This window comes from Trichechus manatus, unplaced genomic scaffold (genome assembly GCF_000243295.1).
Source record: "Trichechus manatus latirostris isolate Lorelei unplaced genomic scaffold, TriManLat1.0 scaffold00077, whole genome shotgun sequence".
Taxonomy (NCBI): domain Eukaryota; kingdom Metazoa; phylum Chordata; class Mammalia; order Sirenia; family Trichechidae; genus Trichechus; species Trichechus manatus.
In genome coordinates this window covers 12,317,715-12,341,845 of record NW_004444013.1, presented here as the reverse complement: position 1 = coordinate 12,341,845, position 24,131 = coordinate 12,317,715, and the positions used below count along the sequence as shown (strand labels likewise).

Sequence of the window (24,131 nt, the reverse complement as noted above, 5' to 3'; positions counted from 1 at the left end):
AGGATACGAACTCAGGCCGATCTTGGAACTAAACCTCCTCTCTGACAACATCACATTGTCTTCGCAAATAAATTCAGTGAAACTCTGTTAAGAGCTGACCCAGGGCTCAGTTCATCTGTTGCCTTTCCACCTCTCCTATCAGTGTCCTCCATGGCTGCAGTACCCCCTCCCCTGCTTTCTGTTTTTTCCTTCTGGAATTCCCACTACCCAAGGTGTACCCCCACGAACTCGAAGGCATCAATCTTAAAGTCGCATTTTTGCACTCAGCTACAAGAGTACTGATTTCTATCAAGTTTCATCTAAAGTTAAATTCTCTAACCTCCCACCAGCGCTATTTGCAAAAACCCACACAGGCAGGCAGGGCAGGTATTATAATTTACATTTTAAAAAAGGGGTCATCAAAGGATAGGTATCATGTATCAGCAACTAATGAAACAGGGATGTGAACTCAGCTCCTGAATGGTAGTCTACTTTTTTCAACTACGCCACAATGCCATAAAACGCAGACTCCTGACAAGGTTACCTTGGTCCCTCTTAAATACTATTTCTAACTAGTGGAAAACACTAACACTTCAGCACAAATTGGTACTTCTCAAACTACCTTAAAATGCTGTCTACAAACTACTTCAAAAGTTACGTTAACAATCAGCACTTAATACTGACTAAACATCTAGTTAAGCAGACCAGATAAGAATCAGATTACAGAATCAGAATTCTTTCTTGGGAGACCTGCTAGTCATATTCACACCTAAGGACCCCAAAGGCACCACATCATGATTATTTTCTCTTGCCTCTAAGCCTTCACACATATCATTCCTCTGGCAAAAGTGTCCTTCCTTCCAGTCTCTGCTCAGATGACCCTTTCTCCATTTCTTCCCTAGCGCGTTCCTGCAGCTCTACTCATTCCTTTTGACACTCACCACACTGTGTTAATCATGCTTTTTTAGCTCTCCAACCAGACGGAAAGCTCTCTGTGCTCTGCTGGTCCCAGCATCCTTAGGGCCTAGCCTGGTAACGATCACAAAGTAAGCACTAACAGAGCCTAGCAGGAACATAGGAATGCATGCTCAAGAAAAAATTTTCCTTTTGCTGTTATTTGGCATCTGTCCCTCCAGCATGCTCACATTCATAAATCTCAAAGTAATACCTACTCAACGTATTTAGTTCTGAGAATCAAGGATGTAGCTGGGGAAGATTCTGAGGACATCTGTGCCAATTGTCAAAGTTCCTTTAAGGGATGAAGGACTTGGAAACACTATCAATGGGTACTTTGATGATGATACAGAAACTGTGGGCAGAGCCTCTGGAGCTTGTAAGAGAGGTCAAGTCCAGAGATGGAGATGTATCACCTGTACAGAGACAGAGATGACAGTGAAAACCACGCAGTGGATGAAATCTAGGAAGCCCAGAGTAGAGACCCTGAGAATGATATTAGAAAGCGATGTTAAAGAAACAAGGGAGTTAAAAGGATGGCCCACTCCACAAGCATGTAAGCTCCATGAGGGAAGAGACTTTGCAGAGCTCACCGATGTTCCCAGTGTGTGGCCCAATGTTTGAATGAAAGAGGTAGGTCACCTCTGTAGCAGAATTTTCAATAAAAATTCTGAGGAGAAATAATTTTCAACCTAGTAAACCTATCAAACAAGTGTAAGTGTATAAACCAAGAATGAGAAAGTTATCAGATCTAGAGCACAGGGGATCAGACACAGGAGAAAGGCAAAGGAAATTCCCGAGATGATGCGAGGCCAAGTCTCAGGATGACAGCTGTGCAGCAGGCAGAGGGATGGTCAAAACAGGCTGGAGGGGTAGGAGGGCTCAGGAAAAAACCCAGAGATTAATCAACCAGTTTGACAATACGCAAAACTGTAACGAGAACTGCAAGATCAAGTTGTTGAGTGTGGAAAGACTTAAAAACCAAAAACCAAACTCACTGCCATTAGGTCAATTCTGACTCACAGCAACCCTACAGGACAGGGAAGAACTGCCCCATAGAGTTTCCAAGGCTGTAAATCTTTACAGAAGCAGACTGCCACATCTTTCTTCCATAGAGCGGCTGGCGGGTTCAAATCGCCAAACTTTGGATTAGCAGCCGAGTGTTTAACCACTGAGCCAGAAAGACTTAGAAAGTGAAAAAAAAAAAAAGAAAAAAAAAAATCAACAAAAAAGCAAAGCAAATGAAAATTGAGGCAAGAATTTTAACTCCAAGAAAAATAGAAAATCCTAGAAAGAAAACTATCACGGTAGACTACCAAGCATAAGCATATGTTCATAAATACGGAGGTGAAAATCAAAGGAAGTAGATAAAAGAGTAGAGAGTTACCTCTAGAGTAGGAGGAAGAGGTTAAAGATGGGAGGACTTTTAAAAAATTATACATAAGCATTTTAGCATTATTTTTGAAACCATGAAAAAGAATCAGTTTGATAAAAAGAAACATTTCCAGTTGTGAGGTTTAAGGCTTTACCTTTAAGTAAGTCATTAAAAACACTCAGCACTGAAAGAGTATTTTTGTCTCCAGAAAGCCTTATAACCAGAAAAAAATTAAAAAGGCCTTGAAATAGTGTAGCTGCACTAGGATCTCCAAGAAGCCCATCTATAGGACAGTTTCATAAAAAGAGCTGAGCTAATAGATATATTTACTACAGCAACTACCACAACGACAAAGAGCAACTGCTGAGGCTGCTTATATACAACCAAACATCTCATGGAACTTGGTTTCTTGGTTTGGAGACTTAGTGTCAGCCACGAGACCAGAAGAACTAGATGGTGCCCAGCTACCACTACTGAATGTTTTGATCAGAGATTCTATAGAAGAATCCTGACCAAAAGGGGGAAAATGTGGAATACTACACAACAATAAAAAACAATGATGAACTTGTGAAACATCTCACAACATGGATGAATCTGAAGGGCATGACATTGAGTGAAATAAGTCAATCACAAAAGGACAAATGTTGTATGAGACTGCTATTATAAAAACCCAAGAAAAACAATCTTTTGATTGTTACAAAGGAGGGGAAGGAGGGGAAGGGAAATCACTAACTAGATAGTAGACAAGTATTAACTTTGGTGAAGGGAAAGACAACACATGCAATAGGGGAAGCCAGCAAAACTTGACCAAGGCAAAGTCACAGAAGTTTCCTAGACACATGAAACACCTTAGGGACCAAGTTGCCGGAGCTTGAAGGCTGGGGACCATGGTCTCAAGGGACATCTAGGTCAACTGGCACAACATAGTTCATAAAGAAAATGTTCTACATCCTACTTTGGTGAGTACTGTCTGGGGTCATAAAAGCTTGCGAGTGGCCATCTATGATACATCTATTGGTCCCATCCCATCCAGACCAAAGGAGAATGAAGTAAAACCAAAGACACAAGGAAAATATTAGACCAAAGGACTAATGGAGCATATGAACCATAGCCTCCACCAGCCTGAGCCCAGAAGAACTAGATGATCCCCAGCTACCACCACTGACCACTGTGACAGGGATCACAATAGAGGGAGCTGTGGGACAGAGCGGTAGAAAAATGTAGAACAAAACTCAAATTCACAAAAAAAGACCAGACTTACAGGTCTGACAGAGACTGCTGGAACCCCTGAGACTATGGACCCCAGACACCCTCCTAACTCAGAACTGAAGTCACTCCTTAAGTTCACCTTTCAGTCAAAGATTAGACAGGCCTATAAAACAAACAATAAAACACATTAAGAATGTGTTTCTTAGTTCAATCAAACAGACAATACCATTGGGCAACACCTGCCCAAAAGCAAAGACAAGAAGGCAGGAAGGGACAGGAAAACTGGACAAACAGACACAGGAACCTGGGGTGGAAATGGAGAGAACGCTGACACATCATGGGATTGCGACCAATGTCACCAATTTGTATATAAATTTTTTAATGAGAAATCAATTTGCACTGTAAACTTTCACCTAAAGCACACCCATACAAAAAAAATGTTTACCAGTTAAACCTTAAACCAAAAATATCCCCTGAAGTCTTCTTAAAACCAAACAATAGTTTAGTTTAACTAGTAAAAAATATCTGCCTTGAGCATTGGCTCTTTTAAGAACTACCTAGATGGGATCAAATTGACAACAGCAACTTGAAAGATGAGATAGGAACCTCAGGGGGCAATGAGTTTATGTTAATGGGGGAGAACAATTCAGAAAATGAGGGTGAGAATCATTGTACAATTCAAAGAAGGTAATCAATGTCACTGAACTGCGTATGTAGAAACTGCTGAATTGGTGTATGTTCTGCTGTATACATTCTCAACAACAACAAAAATTAAAAAAAAATAAAGTTGAGCTTAAAAAATATGTACAACTGCACAGACACAGGGCTCTGTGACACTGTGGATGGAGCAGAGCAGGCCTGTCTGGGTCACAGTCCTCTCTAGCTCAGGGCTGCAAGCCTAAGAAGGCTGAACCACCACAGGGCTCCAGCTATAACTTTACTCTAAGGACAGACTGTGATTCAGACAGTACTATGTAGCAGCTAGTGAATAATTTTTAAATACAAAAGCTGGAAAGTTTATCTGTAACACACAGAAAGAAGTGTGAAGGATGGGAACGGAAAATTGATCTAGGCTAGGTTCTGTGTTATGGGATTTATGTGTGTTGTTAATTCATTTAATCCTCAGAATAGCCAGGTAAGATAGCCATCATATACTGAAAGAAAACTGAAGCTCAGCCAGTTTAAGACACTTGTTCAATGTCAGAGGCTAAAAAATGGCAGGACTGGAATTACAATTGGGGCGAGAAGGGAGGGAGATCAAACCTGACTCTGAGCAAGATTCTAAATCTAATTATCAATATATAGATGATACAGAGGACTAGTTAGATGACACCACAGCGGTGTGACTGGCAAAATCTAGACTCTAAAATCCTACAAGATAAACCTGATCTTTTCAACACATAAGCTGTAAGAAAAAATAAATGGGGGAGGGAGGAATCAGATTTAAGTAATACAAGCCATTAAAGAAAAAGATTTTTTACACATTCAGAGCAATTGGAACACTGGCTGGGTATTTGATGAAGTTAAGGAACTATTGTTAAGTTTTAAGGTATGATAATTATACTTTCATGCTTTTTTTTTTAAAAAAAAAGAGTTCTTAACCTTTTAAAGATACACACTGAAATATTTATGGATGGAAAAAAAATGAAATGTTTAGAATATGCTTCAAAACAGTCTGGTAGGGGATACAGTGGGCAAGGGTGTAGACAAAACAAAATGGCATGAGCTGGTAATTACTGAAGCTGAATGATAGGGTAAACGGGGGGCTCAGTACAATATAATCTCTACTTTTATGTATGTTTGTACTTTCCATTAAAAAGTGGGAAAAAACATAGGGAAATGTAGCTGTGTCTGCAAAATGACAGAACTTTCCCTGAGCTACCATCATGTTTGCGGGTGCATTTAGAAGCCATGCTAATTCAAAACATTTGCTGGGTGTGTTTATTTTACCACACACTTGTCCACGTGACAGTCACTTTCTATGGAGAATAGCTCTTACCTGTTTGCACAGAGCAGGGAAGAGTTCTAACTGAGCACATCGTGTTTTCCTTCTGCCAAACAGAGTTTTTCTTAAACATCCCTCTTTAATTCAACAGCCCAACCCCACCCCACTGCAAAACCTACATACATTTCTCAACTACCCAATCCAAGACACCATTAAAAAACATAAAGGGCTAGAAACCTGAGGAAAGGGGCAAGGAAGGGATGAACAAGGACAATCGAGTAGCTCATCAAGCAGAAAAAGTGTCCCACACAGAATCATGTAATTAAAGTGACAGAAGGAAGCTAAGGAGATCATCTGGATAAATTCCAGACTTTAAATAACCTCAGGACTGAACAGGGTCTACAGAAGAGCTGCAGAATAGCCAGAAAACCCTATAACAACCTCTGCCACAAAGAATGAGCGGGCTGTGCAATGATCAATCTTTAGGGGGGAAGAAGCATCTGTTAGCGTCATTCCTTTCATTGGTCCCAGGACAGTGGCCCATCCCTGGGCTAGAATCTTACCAACGGGGACTGAGCCATACCACCAGGCCACAGGAGCTGTCTTCTGCCGCTGCCCTTTTACTTTCCATCTGGGCTCCTTGAAAGCTCAGAACAGGTGTAAAGGAACCACTGGAGCAGTAAAGATGCCAGGCAGAGCCCAGAAATGAAAGCCCTTTCTGTCCTCTGGTCATTATTCTTTTGGGAAGCTCTCATTCATTCTTCAGTGACAGCACAAGCATTCTGTGTTTATCGTGGCACATAAGATTCAGAAATAGAAAGCACTCACTCTGTGTTCCCTTCAGAGTAATTTCACCTAAAATTAATCTAGTTAGGAGTTTGTGGACAGTTGCCCTGATCTTCCGGCAATCTTCAGGTAAGTGTGGCTCTGCCTTCACTCAGCATGAGGCCACATTCACCTGAAGCTCACCTTCCCTTAGGTAAGATACAGTGGGTATTTTAACCATTAAATAACTCCACACTTGTTTGTCCTTTGGGAAAAAAATCAGTGTTTTCTGGGAATCACCAGCACTAGAGCAGGAGAACAGGATTTAATGGCAGCAGAGAGACCAAGAGGAGTAAACAAGGGCTTGGTTGGTGCTCACTCTTCTGTCCTGGCTGACTGCACTATGAAACAGGCACTGTGCAGGGCTTGTTATCGCTAACAACCAGTACCTTTCTGAGCTTGGGACAGAGATCTTTAACTGTTATCTTGTTTAAGGTCCTGGGGGGAAAAAATCGGGAGCCACTGCTTTCAGTAGCTGCTAATTCTGTTCTGTGTCAAATCATCACTCACTGGATGCCACTGTGCCCCTGGGCTCTTTACATACCTCAGCTCAGGTAACTGACAGGGGAGCCACCTGGGTTGAGTGACCTGCTGCCTCAAGTCAGGCAGCCAATCAGGGAGGGGCAGGCCTGAAACCAATCTTTCACACTCCAGCCCGGCTGCATTCCACTGTAGAATGGGTTACCCTCCACCATCTCTAGGGCCAAACCACAATGTCCGTGATTCTGAGCTGTTATTTCTTTTCATGCCACTTTTCCTCATCAGCAAATACCTTTGTCTATTTCTCTTCACCCTGACAAACTCCTTAGCTCTCTGCCATCATAAACCATGCCAATTTCTGCAAGCTGACTCTTCATTTCTGTTATTACGGGAAGGAGCAGTCAAGAGGTGTAACCCCACAGGAAACCCCGCGAGAGCACCTTTCGGGTGATTGCATAGTGTCCTTTGAGCTCATGCAGGGCCCACTTGATGTCCTGACTGCTGAGCATTTTGAAGTCGGCCATCAGGAGGTCGGCAGCTTGGATGAAGCAGCGCTGGTCAAGAGGAGTCAATTTAAAATAGTCAAAAAAGTCTATCTTAGGCAACTGAAACGAGAGAGAAGCACAAAATTGGAGGCTAGACAGTACATTTCCCAAGGGATTTCCCCCATGAGGGGGGTTATACAGAGAATCACTTATTACAGAAAAGAATCATTCTCACTCGGTGTCAGAATTACTTTGTAAAGAGGTTTCTAGCCTGTGACAGAGATGAGGAAATGGTGGCTCACAGAAGTTAAACAGCTTGTCTGGAACTCAGAGCTAGTACACACAATGTTTCAAGCATCTTCTTTCCATCAAATGTTTAGAAAAAACTACATTTTTTTCCTACTACAGACTATGTAAAAGACATAGTGAAACCAATCTGTGGGGAGAAGGAAGATCAAGTGATAGACTCCAATGTATTCACTCCAAACTAATTTTTCTTCACCATCTAACATATTAAATGCTAGTTCTGATCACAAATGAGGGCAATGATTAAGGTTTTTAAAAATAGAACTGTTTACATCTTGATAAAGGATTTGGTTACACAGGTGTATGCACTGTACATAAATCTTACATAAAAAAACTACTATCAGATATTGAATTACTTAATTAGCTGCATGCTAAAGTATTTACAGGGAAAGCGCATTAATGTTTGCAATTTACTGTGAAATGTCTTATAAAAAAGAAGTACTGATAAACGGACGGATACATGATAAAGTGCTTACAGTAAAATGTTAACATTTAGTAGTACTGGTAGTAGATACACAGATATTCAAAGTAAAATTCTTTCAACTTTACTGCAGGTTTGGAAATTTCCATAATGATATATTAAACAAACAAAAAGACCCAAAAAACCCGAAAATGATACCAAGAATCTTAGCCAATTCTTGTTCCATTTTAGGAACTTGCTATGTAGGATTAAAAATATGGAAAATTTGTTTAATTCTTTCTGGGAAACGGAAGACACAGTTACAATGAAAGATGGATGTTAAAAATAGAAAACAAAGTGGCTTAGATTGGGAAATCCCACCGAAGTATAAAACATATTCTGAAATTCTACTTTCCCTGCTAGTCTTTAAAAATGTGCCCTGACATGGCACTTTCCTCCCCTCCAGATGATGAAACGGGCAGAGCATTTCCAGGTAGAGACAGCCAAACAAGAGCATGACACTTGCCTTTGTCTCATCTTGGCTGGCAAGCAGGCTGCTGCTGGGGTTTATAATGACTCTATCTTCTCTCTTTGGATAATCTGGGTTTTCCAGAAGAAAATTACAAAGTCTGCAAAAAAAAAAAAAAAGAAGATGTTACTTCCACACTGCTTCCAAACCCCCATACCTGCCCACTGATTCAAATGCAGTGCTCAAAACAGACAATCCCAAGTCACACATTACAACTGGCCAATCAAGGAATTAAATCTTCACAGCACAGAAAAATTAAGCAAATAGACAAACAAAAACAAAAGACACGGAAATTTTATTTTTGCTTGCTAATTTAAGAAGCAATGAATGTACTGATGACTGCAGGCTCCTCTCAGGCTTATCTGTTAGTTGGGTGTCAATGTAATGAAGTCACTGAAATTACTATCGGTGTGGAACTGGAGAATTTGGATGAACAGTATTTACTGTTTGTCAAGAAAATTATGAACAAATAAGGGGTAGGAAAAAGTGTGTATCATATTCACAATTAAAAAGAGTTTGCTAAGTTAATAAATGAAATATAAAAGGCCTTCTATTAATTCATAATACTTTTTGTAACACTATTGTAATATACATCTCTACAAGCAACTTGAGTTACACTCAGTTCACTGCAGGCTGAATGAACAGACCAGGTTTTGGTAAGATCAGATTCTCTTCACCATTAAACCCATCAGCCTTGTATCTTTATTATTATTACAAAGCACTTCAAAGATAAGGATACAGAGAATAAGATAACACACACCATAGTTCACCACCCAGACTGAATAAATGGTTACTATCCTGGCTTTAGGAGTGATGGCCCAGTGGTTAAGAGTTCGGCTACTAACCAAAAGGCTGGCAGTCCAAATCCACCAGTCGCTCCTTGGAAACCCTATGAAGCAGTTCTACTCTGTTCTATAGGGTCTCTAGAAGTCGATACCAACGATGGCAACGAATTTGGTTTTCTGGTTTGGCTCCCGGATCTAAAGAGCTCTGGTGGTGCAGTGGTTAAAGCACTCGGAGGCTAACTGAAACTTTGGCTATTTGAACCCACCAGCTGTTCCATGGGAGAAAGATGTGGCAGTCTGCTTCCATGAAGATTATAGCCTTAGAAACTCTATGGGGCAGTTCTACCCTGTCCTATAGGGTCACTATGAGTCAGAATCAACTCAACAGCAATGTGGTGGGTTTTCTGGATTCTGGCTCTAAGGAGCCCTGGTGGCACAGTGGTTAAGCACTCAGCTGCTAACTAAAAGGTTAGCAGATTGAACCCACCAAAGGCTCCACAGGAGAAAAATGTGGCAGTCTGCTTCTGTAAAGATTATAGCCTTGGAAAAGTTATGGGTAATTCTACCCTGTTCTATAAGGTCACTATGAGTCAGAATCGACTCGATGGCAGCAGGTGTAGTTTGGGTTTCATCCTGGTACTTCAACCTGCAACAAAACCAAACCAGGCAACAAACGGTCCACGTACGATGATTCCACAGTCATAAGGGCAGACCTGGAGGTGTGCGGCAATAGCTACACAGAGAGGCAAGAAAGCGTCTCCTTCCTTTGCTCCTGCAGACTCTTAGGTGACCCCACCCTTTCCTAGGTGCCACACCCATATTTCTCACTTGGCCCCTTGTCCCATTCCTCTCTTGTCCCACTCCTCTCTTGTCCCACTGTCATTAGCAGGGCAGATAGTAGTAAGAAAGGAATAGTAAGACAGTTCAGCAGGGGAACAGGACAGAGAAAAGATGCCCGTGTCCACCTGCTTATCTGACCAGGTGCCAGTGCTGTGGGACTGGAACGTGGAGAGGGCTGCTTATTCTGCAGCTCCCCCAAGACCCCAGCCTCAGCCCTGCTGCAAAGCCCTCTCCTTCTCTTGCCAAACCAGTCAGCAGACTCAGCACCTTTTCTTGACCATCACTTCCAGGAGCCCCACATTTCTCTGATCTCTAAACTCTCCTCCTCCTCATCACCACAGCCTGCCCAGGTTACTGGAACATGTCAGAGGCCCACAGTAGGAAAAAATGCGTCTTCCCATATTATAGCTGTAGCAAGTGAAGAGACACCACTGGCCAAGAATTCTGCATACATTTTCCTTTAAAATAATTGTCTTCAAAGGTGATTTTTGTCCTAGTATATACTGGTGTAAGCAGCCCTGGTGGCAAAACAGTTAAGCACTCGGCTGCTAACTGAAGGGCTGGCAGTTCAAACTCACCCAGTACTCCACAGGAGAAAGACCAGACGATCTGCTCCTGTAAAGATTACAGCCTAGAAAACCCTATGGGCAGTTCTATTCTGTCACATGATGTCACTGTGAGTTGAAAAATCAACTCAGTAGCACCTAACCTAACAACATATACTGGTGTGCACTGTAGATTATACACCTCTTTGAGGGCCAACCTGAGAATCAGCCACCACTTGGAATATCGTATCTGTGGGGAAAGCCTAGAGTTCCAAACAGCTCCTTAGACATGCACACCTAGACATCACTACAAATTAGACATGGACTAGCTCCTCTATTTCAAATTTGTCTGTCTCTAATAGTCTGGTAACAGTGGCTACCACAGGCCAATAAACTGCCAGGTACTAGGAATTTGGGGAAAGATAAAAAGGTCCAGTAGAAAAGAATCATCTTTGACAGAATGGTCATCCATGGGTTAAGCCAGTGGTCTCCCACTGGGGGGCATGCAAGAGGATCTACTGGGGTATTAGAAAAAAGTATTAAAACTTCTATTTCTACCTTTTAATCTCATCCTTTAAAATGTTCTATTTTTATGTGTTTTCCAAAGTGTATGATATAGAACTGGAGTAGTAAGCGTAATTTCTAAAAAAGAAAAATACGTATCTTAGGGGTGCTTCTCTTACCAATTCATTTTAGATTTTCAACAATATGAAGAACTTCACATACTGAAATGCTTCAAAGTGGGAATTCCACATGGCAGAAATCAGAGGTCCTCACTTTGAATCGTCCAAATTCATTTATATTTTAATATCTCCTCTACCCTTACCAACAGAACTTTCCTGAAGGTTAAATGGCATTTGGTGAGAGAGATAATTAAGGACAAAGCTTCCCTTCTATAGGAACAAGCTGCAACCCAATTCATTAATATCTGCACCCCGGGACAAAGGTAGCAGGGAAGCCTGTCAGAACTCAAAGTGGCCCACCTATTATTTCCTGCGTGATCTGACCCGACATGCTAACAGGAGAAAGCACTCCTGCTAAGTATTCCAACCTTTTTATCCTTAGATGCTGCTGCTGTGATCCATTTTAAGCAGCACCACAATGTGAGTGAAAAGTCTTAGTTAAGCAGCCAAATAACAGACTGCCTGTCATGCAAGGGTTTCCAGAGAAAACGCCCCTCCTGCCTGAAATGACCAGATGGTGACATCTAAAGGCCATTTAAAGGCAGCAGATAAAGTGACTGAGAGTCAACTCTAACAAAAATCCCAGCCTGCTCAACTCGGCTCTGGGCCTCATTTCTCTGCTATATGAACAGCATTCAGTTTAGCTGTGCAAGTTCATGCTGGCTCCCACTTGCACTCTTGGTAGTAGTGCTGATTAGGACATCACCTTGGAGGACAGAGGTTTAGTGAACTACCTCTTCCGCTAATTTTTAAAAAATCTGTACTAGCTACTTGAAAATCTGATTAATTAATTTCAGCACTCTTTCATTCTTTCTTCCAACAAATACACTTTCTTGGAAGAAATATAGCCAGAGTGCTCCTTGGAAGTGAGGATGGTGAGACTTCATCTCACATACTTTGGACATGTTATCAGGAGGGATCAGTCCCTGGAGAATGACATCATGCTTGATAAAGTAGAGGGTCAGCAAAAAAGAGGAAGACCTTCAACGAGATAGACTGACACAGTAGCTGTTACAAAGGGCTCAAACATAACAAAGATTGTGAGGACGGTGCATGACCAGGCAGTGTTTCACTCTGTTGTACATAGGGTCGCTGTGAGTCAGAAATGACTTGACAGCACCTAACAACACCACCACCATTATTTACAAATTTACAACTGTTTCACCTCCGCAGACTAGATGGCAGCAGGGAGGTATAAGAGGAAAAAGACTTATTTTGCATTTTGTACTCTTTGGGATACTTTTTAAAAAAAATACATTGAATTAAAATAAAATAAAATAAAAAAAAAGTAGAAATTATCTTTTAAAACAATTTCCATTAAAAAATTAGTTTTCTTTTTCTTTTTTATCACAATAGAACTAATTATTTTATAGGAATTATTGCATGATATTTAGCTATGTATTTATACTTCTGGCTCCTCTGAATAGGCCTGGCATACAGTAGACATTGTTAAATATTCGTTAAATAGGAGAGTCAAAAGAACTTTAACATTCTTCAGTTCTGGAGAAATTATGATGAAACTGCCATTTCTACACAGCCAGTGAGCAAACACGGAAGAAGGAGAATGGTATAAGGCACATAAACATCTGTAAAGGTGTTCATATTCATCTGCCTTTTAACTCCTTTGGGGGGAATTTTGTAGAAATAAACTCTACTATTTTGAGGGCCCCCCCCCAAAAAAAAAATACCATTTATTAATTTCATAATAAAAGCTAAAGAAATGCTTCCATCCATTTCTCCAAATAAGTAGCACACTTTCTGGTTGCAGAACCCTTTCTATTACAATCGGAAGAAAATGTCTTTTAACATTCTGACCAAAACACAGGTTGTCTCAATGCTCAGAAACATCTAGACATCTTAATTCCATAACCATACAGTATTCCACAAGGTCCAGAAAACAGTCTCCATATGACTACTGTTAGAACTCTTTTAATAAAATCATTAAAAAGACATGGTGGTATACTTACACATTCAAATCATAATAATTCTTCAAACGAATTATTTCTTCAATGTACCCATTTGCTACATCTGGAAATCTTGCTTCCTGGAAAGGCATAAGAACATTATTTATATTTCACTCACTAGAATGGTTTCAAATAGCAGTAAAAACCAGAATGCAGAAAGGATATAAAATGACTAAGGACTAGAAAGGCAGGTCTGTGCCTGGCTTAAAACTCAACACTAGGTTCCCAGGTTCATCTGTCTACAAAGAGTATGTAATCTAGAAAGGCCCTTAGAGATCAACTTGGTCCTCTGCTCCCATTTTGTATATCCATTCCTTATTTGTTCAACAAACATTGGGCATCTCTGCCCAGACAAAAGGACTCCAAAGACAAAGTACAATCCAGTGCCCACCCTCAAGAATTATACAACCTAGTAGGCCAGATGAAAAAACTCAGGCGAAGCAGGGTTAAGAGACTTAAATACCAACAGACATAGCTATGCACTACTCTTTAGATCTTCGCTACCCAAGAGAACTTCGTACAATGATAGAAATGTTCTATTCTGAGCTTTCCAATATGGTAGCCGTTAGCCAAGGAGCCTAGGCAGCACAAGGAGCCTAGGTAGCTGTAACCTAAAGGTTGGTGGTTTGCACCCACCCAATGTCTCTGCAGGAGAAAGACCTGGCAAGCTGCTTCCATAAAGATTACAGCCAAGAAAACCTTATGGAGCTCGGTTCTATTCTGTAACACATGGGGTCACTACGAGTCAAGGGCCGACTTGACAGCAGTGAACAACAGCCATTAGCCCCATGTGACGGCTGAGCACTTAAAATGTGACCAGTGCAACTGGAAATGAAATTTTTAATTTTATTTAATTACAAGATATTCAAATTTAAAGAGCCACATGGGGCTAGTGGCTACCATTATTAGGAAGCACAACTCTAGATAATCCAGATCCACCTGCTTTAGGGGTTTGCATTTGGAGTCAACTCAAGACCTTTTAAGAAACTATAAGGACTGCTGATATGACAGCACGAAGGCACCCACAATCTGCAGCTAGAATCCCAGAGGACTTCCCAGGGGTTAAGTATAAATTAAGGAATCCTAATTCAATTTTTACATGTGTTCACAGTTTTTCTTCTATTCTATAGACTCAGATACATACCTCTTAGGAAAATCTCCGGGAAGTCCCCAGACACAATGTTTTTTAAATATTTCATTGTGTTTTAGGTGAAAGTTTACACAGCGAATTAGGTTCCCATTTAACAGATTTTTATACAAATTGCTCCATGACATTGGTTACAATTTTCACAATATGTCAGCATTCTCATTATTTTCATTCTGTTTGTTCTGTTTCCAGTGATCTAGTTTTCCTTCCTCTCCTTGCCTTTTTATCTTTGCTTTTGGGTAAATGTTGACCATTTGGTCTCATAGAGTTGATTGTTTAAGTGAGCACATTACTCACAAGTGATACTGTTTTATTTTATAAGCCAATCTATTATTTGGCAAAAAGGTGACCTCCAGAAGTAGTTTCAGTGCCAAGTTCAAAGGGAATCTTAGGGCAATTGTCTCGGTAGGGTTCCTCTAGTCTCTATCAGTCCAGTAAGACTGGCCTTTTTTAGGAATTTGAATTCTGTCCTACATTTTTTTCCCATTCTATCTAGGATCTTCCATTGAGCCCCTGGTCGGAATGGTAGAAGAGTCTTTTTCTCCCCTAAATTTTATTTTGTTGTTGTTGAGACTATACACAGCAAAACATACACCAATTCAACAGTTTCTACATGTACAATTTAGTGACACTGATTACATTCTCCAAGTTATGCATCCATTCTCACCCTCCTTTTCTGAGTTGTTCCTCCCTCATTAACCACACGCAATGTTTTTGCAATGAAAGAAAACTCGATATACCTAATGTCTACAATTATTTATTCAGTAAAACTGAACTTACCGTTTCTTTCACTAATAGTGCAATGAGTTCTTGATCTACTGCAGTAGCTCCTTGCCCCCAAATGTTTTCCAAATTGGGCTCCTGGGATCCTTGCAGTGGAAAGGCTGGCCCTGGTTCGTCATCATCGATTGCTAACTGTTGGTCTTCAAGTTCTCCTAAAGGATGGGCAGGCTGAGGGGAAGAGGGGCCTGGAATCCCATCCTGCTGGGGCTCTGGCCTTGGAAAAACCGGCCTTGGGAAAGCTGGGCCTGGGGGTTCATGCTGATATAACAGTGGGCCCAGTTCTGCTTCAGGACGCTGCTCTTGAGGAACAACCTGGCTTGTTCTCTCACGGGTCTCTTGGTTTAGAGGCTGGAAGTAAGGATGGTCTAACCAGCAGTCTTCTTCAATGGCCTGATCATCTACTATCGCAGCTGATTCTCCAAGCTCTATCTCTGAGTCTTCAGATAACTGGTTTAGGGTGTCACTTTCTGAGTAAAGAAGGTTACTGTCTTCCAAGATGATTTTTTTCTCTGATCCAGGGTTGACAATGTCATTTGTTGCTTGGCTATGACTTGGTCCGGGTTGGGGTTCTCTTCCTCTCTGGCCACTTGGCTTACTGAATTCAGAGATTCCAGGAGGCCCAAGATCCAGAAATTCACTGTAGTCATCCTCAGAATCATCCTGTGCCGCAGAATTAAACAATGGGTTGTTACACACTGAAAAATAGCTGTTCTTATCTGATTCAAATGCTGCTCTAGACTTTTTAGGCCTTTCTTCTCCCAATCTTTTCAGATCTTGCCACTGGGCAGCTGGCTTGATGAGATTGGGTCGTGATGTCTGAGGTTTATTTGTCTAAGAAAAAATGAAATTTTAATAATAATAATGGTCAATTTCTTCCTACGTCTATGCTTCCTTATGTACCTACATTGAGCTTCTGATATAGGAAAGAAATAAAAATAAAAACCACCCCTTCAAATAAAACCTGTTCTTCACATTTATCTTAATATTGAAATTTGATCAAACTACAGTAATTGCAAAAATTAACGTGGCTATACACAGATGAAAGCTTGAGTTATATAGTTTGAAGATAGGCCAGATGTCATCCCTCAAGCTACTACAGAAAATAAAAATAAGGTGATGGAATATGGAAGTAACATAAAAACCAACAGACTTCTAAATAAAACAAAAACTAGTTAGGAGGTACAAGAGAAGAAATGATACCATTTACAAAGGCAACAGAAAGGAAAAAATAATCAGGAACAAACTTAACAAAAAACGTTTCAGATTAACATTAAGAGAAATTCAAAATGTTCTGGCTAAAGTATGTAAAAGACTAGGCTAAATGGAAAGGCAAAACTTGTTCTTCGTTAGAAAGAGTCAAAATTATAAAGATTATAAATATAATAGCAAGATTTGCTTTGAACTAGACATTAATTACTTATCTATCTATCAATTGATCTATCATCTAATTTTGGAACTAGAAAAGCTGATTGTAAAATTCATACAGAAATATAAGTGTAAGAATATCCTGGATGATTCTGAAAAATGTAGATAAGGCGAAATGAGCTCTATCTGATAGTAAAATGCATTATAATGTCATAGTAATTATAAGAGTGTTGTCTAGTGCATGAATAGTCAGAGTAATGGTGCAGAAGTTCAATACTTAAACAGACCAAAACAGCCCATTCTAAAACTAAATGTCCTCAGAGATGTAGAACAGTTGTTCTACATGGCCCCAGTACCCACTCCAGAGTGGCTTAAGAATCAGATCACTAACTTGCAATAAAGCTTCCCTATGGGAAGTTTAAGCAAACTCACTTCCGTCAGGATGACATCATCCAGGTCCTCTTCTTCATGTTGCTGAGGAACTGGGGTGACCAGCATTGGAATCCCTTCCTCATCAGAGGAGTCAGATATAGTGATGGTTCCATCTCTGAGACTGATCCAGTCTACAGGAAGGCAAGAACACTGTTACTGGGAGGCAGCATAATCACATTCAGCCCACTAATTCAACTTTGGCCTGAAAAGGGTCAAGCCTAAAGCCAAGTTCATGGCTGCTTGGCTATGTGCCTCCTTAAGCAGCACACAGGCACTTCAGCATTATAACTTCATTATAACTTCACCATTAACAGCCATGCTTCCATGCTGGCTTTTACCAGTAATACATTTTGCGAATCGCTAGAGAAAACCTGACAATTACTATGTTCAAGACCATCAACTCGTTCTTATACTATGTTGGAGAATTCTGTTGATAAAATCTGCTTGACCACCAATTTCTCAAAAGTGGTATCATGCCCCCTCAACTCATTTCTATTCCTCCCAGGGAATGGAAGACTACTGTACTTAAACTGAGAAGCCTGAAAAAAGCACCACTCAAAGACAGCAAAACTGTCATTTAATATTTAAAATATTAAAATTTGCTCTCCTTAAGCATTATTTAAGCAAACATATTTCAGTGTTTTAGCCAAATACCCATTAAGCATCTATGACAGTAAACAAATGAACTTTCCTGGTTTCTTTTAAACATATCTAGAGTTAAACTAACCATCTAGATGTAGTAATTCTGATTAAGGCCTCTACTTCTTTTTATTTGTTCTAAGATATATCATGTTAGATATGAATTACTGGGTAACACAGACTGATTTTTTCCCCGTCTGGATCCATGGGAACGTTAAAGGATAGATGGGACAATGAAAAGAAAATGTCCTAGTGGAAAGGTTAAAAAAAAGAGGCATCATTATAACTTTTGAATTTTCTCTATTAAAGCTCTAATGTTTTTCTCAATGTCTCATATATTTTATGGCACACTGCGATTTGAAAAGCAATCTAAAATCAATTACAGTCGTCCATTGGTATCTGCAGGGGACTGCTTCCGGGACCCCCAGCAGATAACAAAATCCACGGATGCTCAAATCCCTTATATAAAATGGCGTAGGTTTTTTTTTTTTTTTTTAAACATAGCACAGGAATGAAGAGTGTTTTGCTTTGAAGTGGAATAGTGATGGTCGGGTCAGGTTAGGGTGGATGCATGAAGCGCTGGATCAAAGCAGGCACTTTTAAGGAGAGCAGCATTTGGGCCCTCCTGCAACAGGCTGCCTTCCAAGCCAGGAGTCCTTCAGGTAGGAGGTCCTGCATGACTCTGGACGCTCACACATACACGGTGCAGAGAGTGCTAGATCCTGGGCCTGTCAACTTTGTTCTCTCCTTCCAGACCCAAAAGCTCTGCTGCAAACAGGGTCCCCAGATCTTCGTCAGGCCAAGAAACACCAAGCGTAAGTTTGCAACCCATTCCTAGTACCTCACTTGTCCAAACCGTTTTGGGGTGCAGCTGCCTCTGTATCCCAGGTAGTTTCTTCCTTCATAGCCACATACCGTTCCTTGGGGGCCAAACCCTGTCTTGCCTTATGCTGCCCTCTCCGGTGCCCCCAGGCTCTTGAATTTTCTTTTTTCACCCTGAATATTTTCCATCTGCGGTTGGTTCAATCTGAGAACATGGAATCCGGGGATACGGATAGCTGACTGTATCTCATTTATTCTTATAACAAAGCTGTGGTGATGGTGGGCCTGGCAGTTTAAAACAATGGGTCAGCCTGTGGGATCTAAGGTTGGACTACCTAGGTTCAATCTCAGCTCCATCACCTACTTGCAATATGAGTTGTCACGTAACTTCTTTAAGCACCCACTGCCTAAACAGAAAAAAGAGTTAACAATAGTGTCAAACTCAAATAATTTTGAGGATTAACTGAGAAAACTCACATAAAAAGCTTACAGTGCTTGACACACTAATTTCAAGTCCAATGCTGTTTTCACTATACCATAGCTACATTTCACAGTAAATTAATAAAGGTAACAAGGAACTGAACTCAGGCCCTGAAAAGCACATTATAAAGGACTTCCAGTTAAACCTGGCAGAACGAATCCAAGTGATTATCAGCACTATTATCTCCTGAAACACCACTAAAATGATAGTAAAGAAACTTTAAAATAAAGTATAAACATGCAAGCACAAAAAAACAGGAAAGGCAAGTGAGAGATTTCAACAAAATTCTGGAAAACAGCATTACAGATGGTAAGTGATTCAGCAGAGTGGAGAAGGCTAAAACCCACAGGCTGCAGAGGGGACAGTCACCAGAAGCTCAATTTATGTTGCAGAATCCCAGAAAAGCACAGAAGTTGGTGACATATGGTACTTCTAAAGGTAGAGATGAGAGGAGCTTCCAAGTCTGTATAAAGAGCAATGAAATTCCCATATTTCTTCCTCTATTCCAAGCAGCCAGGTGACAACTGCTCACTCAGGCAGCAGACCAAACTATATCTAGGTGTATATGGTTTTGTATTTATCCTTCTTGGAGTCTGCTGAGTTTCTAAGATGTGTAAATTAATATTTTTCTTCAAATTTGGTAAGTTTCCAGCCATTGTTTCTTCAAATATTTTTTCTGCCCCCTTCTCTCTTTACTCTTTCTGGGACTCCCATTACATGTATGTTGGTGCGCTTGGTTTTCCTCTCCCCCCGTTACTTTTACTTTGTGTTTTACAGACAGGATAATCTCTATTGATGCATCTTCAAGTCTGCTGATTCTTCTGCCAGTTCAGATCTGAAATTGAGCCCCCTTAGTGAATTTTTCATTTTAGTTACTGTACTTTTTAACTTTAGAATTTTTTTTAAAATATTTTCTCTCTTTATTGATATTCTCTATTTGATGAGTCACTGTCATCATACCTTCCTTTAATTCTTTAAACGTGGTTTCCTTTAGTTCTCTGAGATCCCTGGGTGGAGTAAACAGTTTACACTCAACTACTAACTTAAAGGTTGGCAGTCCAAACCTACCCAGCAGTGTCACGGAAGAAAGGCCTAGCGATCTGCCCCTGTAAATATTACAGCCAAGAAAACCCCATGGAGCAGTTCTATTCTGCAACACACAGGATCGTCATGAGTCAGAATCGACCTGACAGCAATGGGTTTGGCTTTTTGGTTTAGTTCTTTGAACATATTTTTAAGTGCTCTGAAGTCTATTTAGTTCAACATTTGGGTCCTTACAGTGACAATTTCTATTGACTGCTTTCTTTCTCCTGTGTATAGGTCAGACTTCCTGTTTCTTTGTATGTCTTGCAATTTTTTTGTTGAAAACTGGACATTTAAGATAATATACTGTAACAACTCTGGATTCTGATCTTCTCTCCCCAGGAGTGGAGATTATTGTTGCTTTTGTTTCTTTGTTTAGTAATTTATGTGGGCTCATTCTGTAGAGTCTGTGTTGGCTGTTGATGATCTCCACTCAGTTTTTTGTTTTTCTTAATTTTGTTTTTAGTTTTAAGTCTTGATTCCTAGGGGTCACCCCCGGATCAGCATACGCTTAGTAGCCAGCCACTGACTGATCAGACATGCTTAAACACCTTGAGCCAGTAAGGCTTCCATCCTTTGTCAATGGATCTGTGTGGTTTGGAGAAAGCATTCAAAGTTCAGTCACTTTCTAAGTCTGGCCTGGCTTTTACTTCTGCCTTAGCAAAACCTCATGTTCTGCCAGAGATGAACAACTTGCTAGAACCCTCTTAGGTCTCTCCTGCACATGTATTGTCTTCTGTATGCAAACAATCAAGTATATATGGACGCTTATCAAGGTGTTCTTTGGCTGTCTCATTCCACAGATCCCCCTACTAAATTTCTGGATGGTCTACTGCTTGCCCTAAGCTGTATCAAGACCTCAGGCTAGCTGAAATGTTGGCCATCCCTGATTGTCACTGAGATTGGCATTGTTCTTGACATGCCCCCGGGACATGGAATTTTTCACACGCTGGTCCAAACAGTGTCAGCCTCTTTTACTATCAATCTTCTGGGCCTGCCTGACTTATCCAGGTAGAACTTCCCCTCCATATAGAACAGAAGGACCTGGGTGGGGAGGAGGAGGAGGGGATGAGCATGGACCCAGGCTATATTACCACAGGCTTTCACTGTTCTTACCCAGATTCAATAGATTTTCTTGAATATATGTTTCTCAACTCTTGTATGCCTTTGGTCAATTTCCAATCCTTAAATGGTTGTTTTTAACAATTTTGTCTAGTTTTGTTGTTGCTTTTTAGGGATAGGATTTGCCAAGCTCCTCACTCAGCCATTCCGCAGTCCTACCTCCTGGAGGTTCATTCTAAAGAGATAATGAGGCAGAGAGGCTCTAGACTTGAGTACACCAGGCACAGAGAGATGACAGCAACATACTCTTGATTTCATTCCTCTGAAACTTAAAACTTATTTTCTGGCTCCAAATATGGTCAATTTTGATAAATACATTGGGTGCAGTATTCCATGTATTTCTTTATGTCAAGTCTGTTGATCATGTACTTTTAATTTTTTATATCCATACAAATCTTCATGTGTACTTGCCCTTTCAGTTTTTGAAAGAAATGTTAAAATTTTCCACTATGACTGTGGAGTCATCCATTTCTTTTAGTTTTGTCGATTTTTTTTTTCAGTTTCCAAATGGTTATTTTATCAGATTGTTTGAACATTAAATTTATCTTTGTTTTCAATCCAAAATAGTTACCTGAAGTTTGCTGTTTTGTGTGTGTGTGTGTGTGTGTTTACTTTTTTTGTATATTTGTTTTCTAAACTCTTTGGCACAATTTTATGGGGGCGTTCAGACTGCCACAATACAAGTCAGGAGACAGCAATTTTGTCAATTTTTGCTTTGCACATTTTGACGTCATGTTAATAAGTGTACAGAGATTTAGAACTGTTGAATCTTCCCAATGCATAGAAATTTTTATCATTATGAATTCTTTACCTCTTGTAATTCTTCTTGCTGGAGTGTCTGTTTTATCTGGTATTATACAGACTTACCAGCTCTTTTTTATTTTTGGCTATTATTTGCATGATATACCTTTTCCAACCCCTGTACCTTCAGCCTTTCCTTATTTTACCTTCACTTTTTAAGCCTATTTTCACTGGGTATAGAATTCTAGGTACACAGGTGGAATACTATTCAGCTATTAAAAATGAAGAAGTACTGATACATGCAACAACATGGATGAATTCAAAAAAATTAGGTGGAGTAAAAGAATTCAGGCACAAGAGCATATACTTTATGGGTTCCATCTATATAAAACTCTATGGTGACAAAAATAGATCAATGGTTCCTGAGGCCAGGGTGGGGTGAGCATTAACTGCAAAGGGCACAAGGGAATCTATATCTTGATTGAAACAGTGGTTATATGGGTGTATTCACTTGTCAGAAGTCATTGAACTTAAAATATGTCCATTTTATTGGATGTAAATATACCTTAACAAAGGTGATTTAAAAAGAAAAAGAACTACAGAGGTTGTTTAATAAAAATTATTAACACAGCTAACAAAAACAAAACTTTCTATGCCTGAAAAAATTTCTTGTGATGGATGCAAGGTACATATAACTTGTCTAAGAGAAAATATACCTTCGGTGTCAATAAATTTGACAAAAGGAACTGGCTGTTCTTAGAGAAACATTGTTGAAGTATATTTAAGAGTCAATTAAAAAGCAACAACAACCACATTAATTAGACATATATGTTAGAAAATTTGGAAATGATCATATATACAAGTTATAACTAAGATTTAAAACTTTCTGAATCACAATAAATTACGGCTACAATCACTAGCAAGTTATGATATGCTACTGCTAAAATTCTAAAAATCATTATTTCTTTTGTATTCATAATTTGCATAGGTTGAGCAATTTATTTTGCTTGATTTATCTGCTTCATAAAATGTGCTCAATTTTAAATTCACTGAAAGCCAAATATAATTTACCCTCTACTGGAAAAAAATAATCTTCGTAAAACACAAAATATTATCAATGGGGAAAAACAAAACTAGTACAATCTCTTCCATGAAATTTATACTTGCAAACAAAGAATACATTAAGGATTCTATCCAACTCATCAGCGCATTTTCCTCCAGCCCAAGTTTAAATGGGAATTAGGAATTAGGGAAATAGGATTCATATATATTTAGGAATTTTATAGAACTGCAGGTATCTTTACTTTTATGAATCAATAAATTTCCCCAAAAATTAGCTATAAAACTGTAACTGTACAACAAAAGAACACATTTCTGAAAATTCCTCATGAAGCTAAACCAGAATCTTCCAGCAAAAAAGAAATTAAGCATGGTATGGATCAAGAATGCTTCAGCAGCACTTTTAGTATTTTCAGGTCATGCATGCCAGGAGGGCCTTGCTTGCAGCCACCATTCCTTCAAAATCAGAGAACTGCCACTGTTCCCATAATCCCATGTCTTAGAATCCAATGACTGTGCATTTGTAGCTCTTTCATGCTAGCTAATCAATAGCTTATCAATCTACTTCTGGTAGATGATTCTTAAACTTATTTTGTGCCAGTATGTACAACCATCTGACACATTATAGTCTGACAAATTCTTTTAAGTTCAATATTCTGACGTCTAAACATTAAATGTCTCGGGATTCTAAACAGTGCAAAATATGTTCATTTGAAACAAGATTTATCTGTAATATTGAAAGGAAAAGCAATCAGAAAAGAGAGAAAGTAAGAGTCAAGCAAATGACTCACCTTGTCCCCGGTGGCAGTGAAAGTTGTTCAAGTGAATTACTTCTTCATTGCTGTTGCCCTCTGCCATTTTCAAATGCAGATGTACACCTATGTGCCTGCTAATATCTAAGCATGGTGACCAACTGTTCCAAAGGGTCTGAAAAAGAAAAAAAGGTACACTCAGAATCAGGGAGTTATCAACATTCTTCCCACATGTCTTGTCAAGGAAGTATTCTAAGCATATGCTGAAAATGTCCTCAAATAAAAACACAAACCAACAAATAAATAAAAACATGTAGAAGGAAAAAAATTTTTTTTTTTTTTTTTTTTACTATATTTAAAGAGAAAAAGAACTGGTAAAGAATTAATATCCAGATACAAAC

General features: G+C 39.7%; 1 protein-coding gene across 1 annotated transcript in view; it reads right to left on the bottom strand.

Moving 5' to 3' along the window:
- RNF216 (ring finger protein 216) overlaps window positions 1-24,131 on the bottom strand; it is a 150,203-nt gene that overhangs the window by 101,785 nt on the left and 24,287 nt on the right. Inside the window, exons 2-7 of the mRNA XM_004380829.2 lie at window positions 23,770-23,905; window positions 17,032-17,162; window positions 15,232-15,894; window positions 13,308-13,384; window positions 8,485-8,587; window positions 7,208-7,372 (exon numbers count right to left, since the gene is read on the bottom strand). Of these exons, the coding sequence (XP_004380886.1) occupies window positions 7,208-7,372; window positions 8,485-8,587; window positions 13,308-13,384; window positions 15,232-15,894; window positions 17,032-17,162; window positions 23,770-23,836 (1,206 nt within the window). The 5' untranslated portion in view covers window positions 23,837-23,905. The remainder of the gene's footprint in view (window positions 1-7,207; window positions 7,373-8,484; window positions 8,588-13,307; window positions 13,385-15,231; window positions 15,895-17,031; window positions 17,163-23,769; window positions 23,906-24,131) is intronic.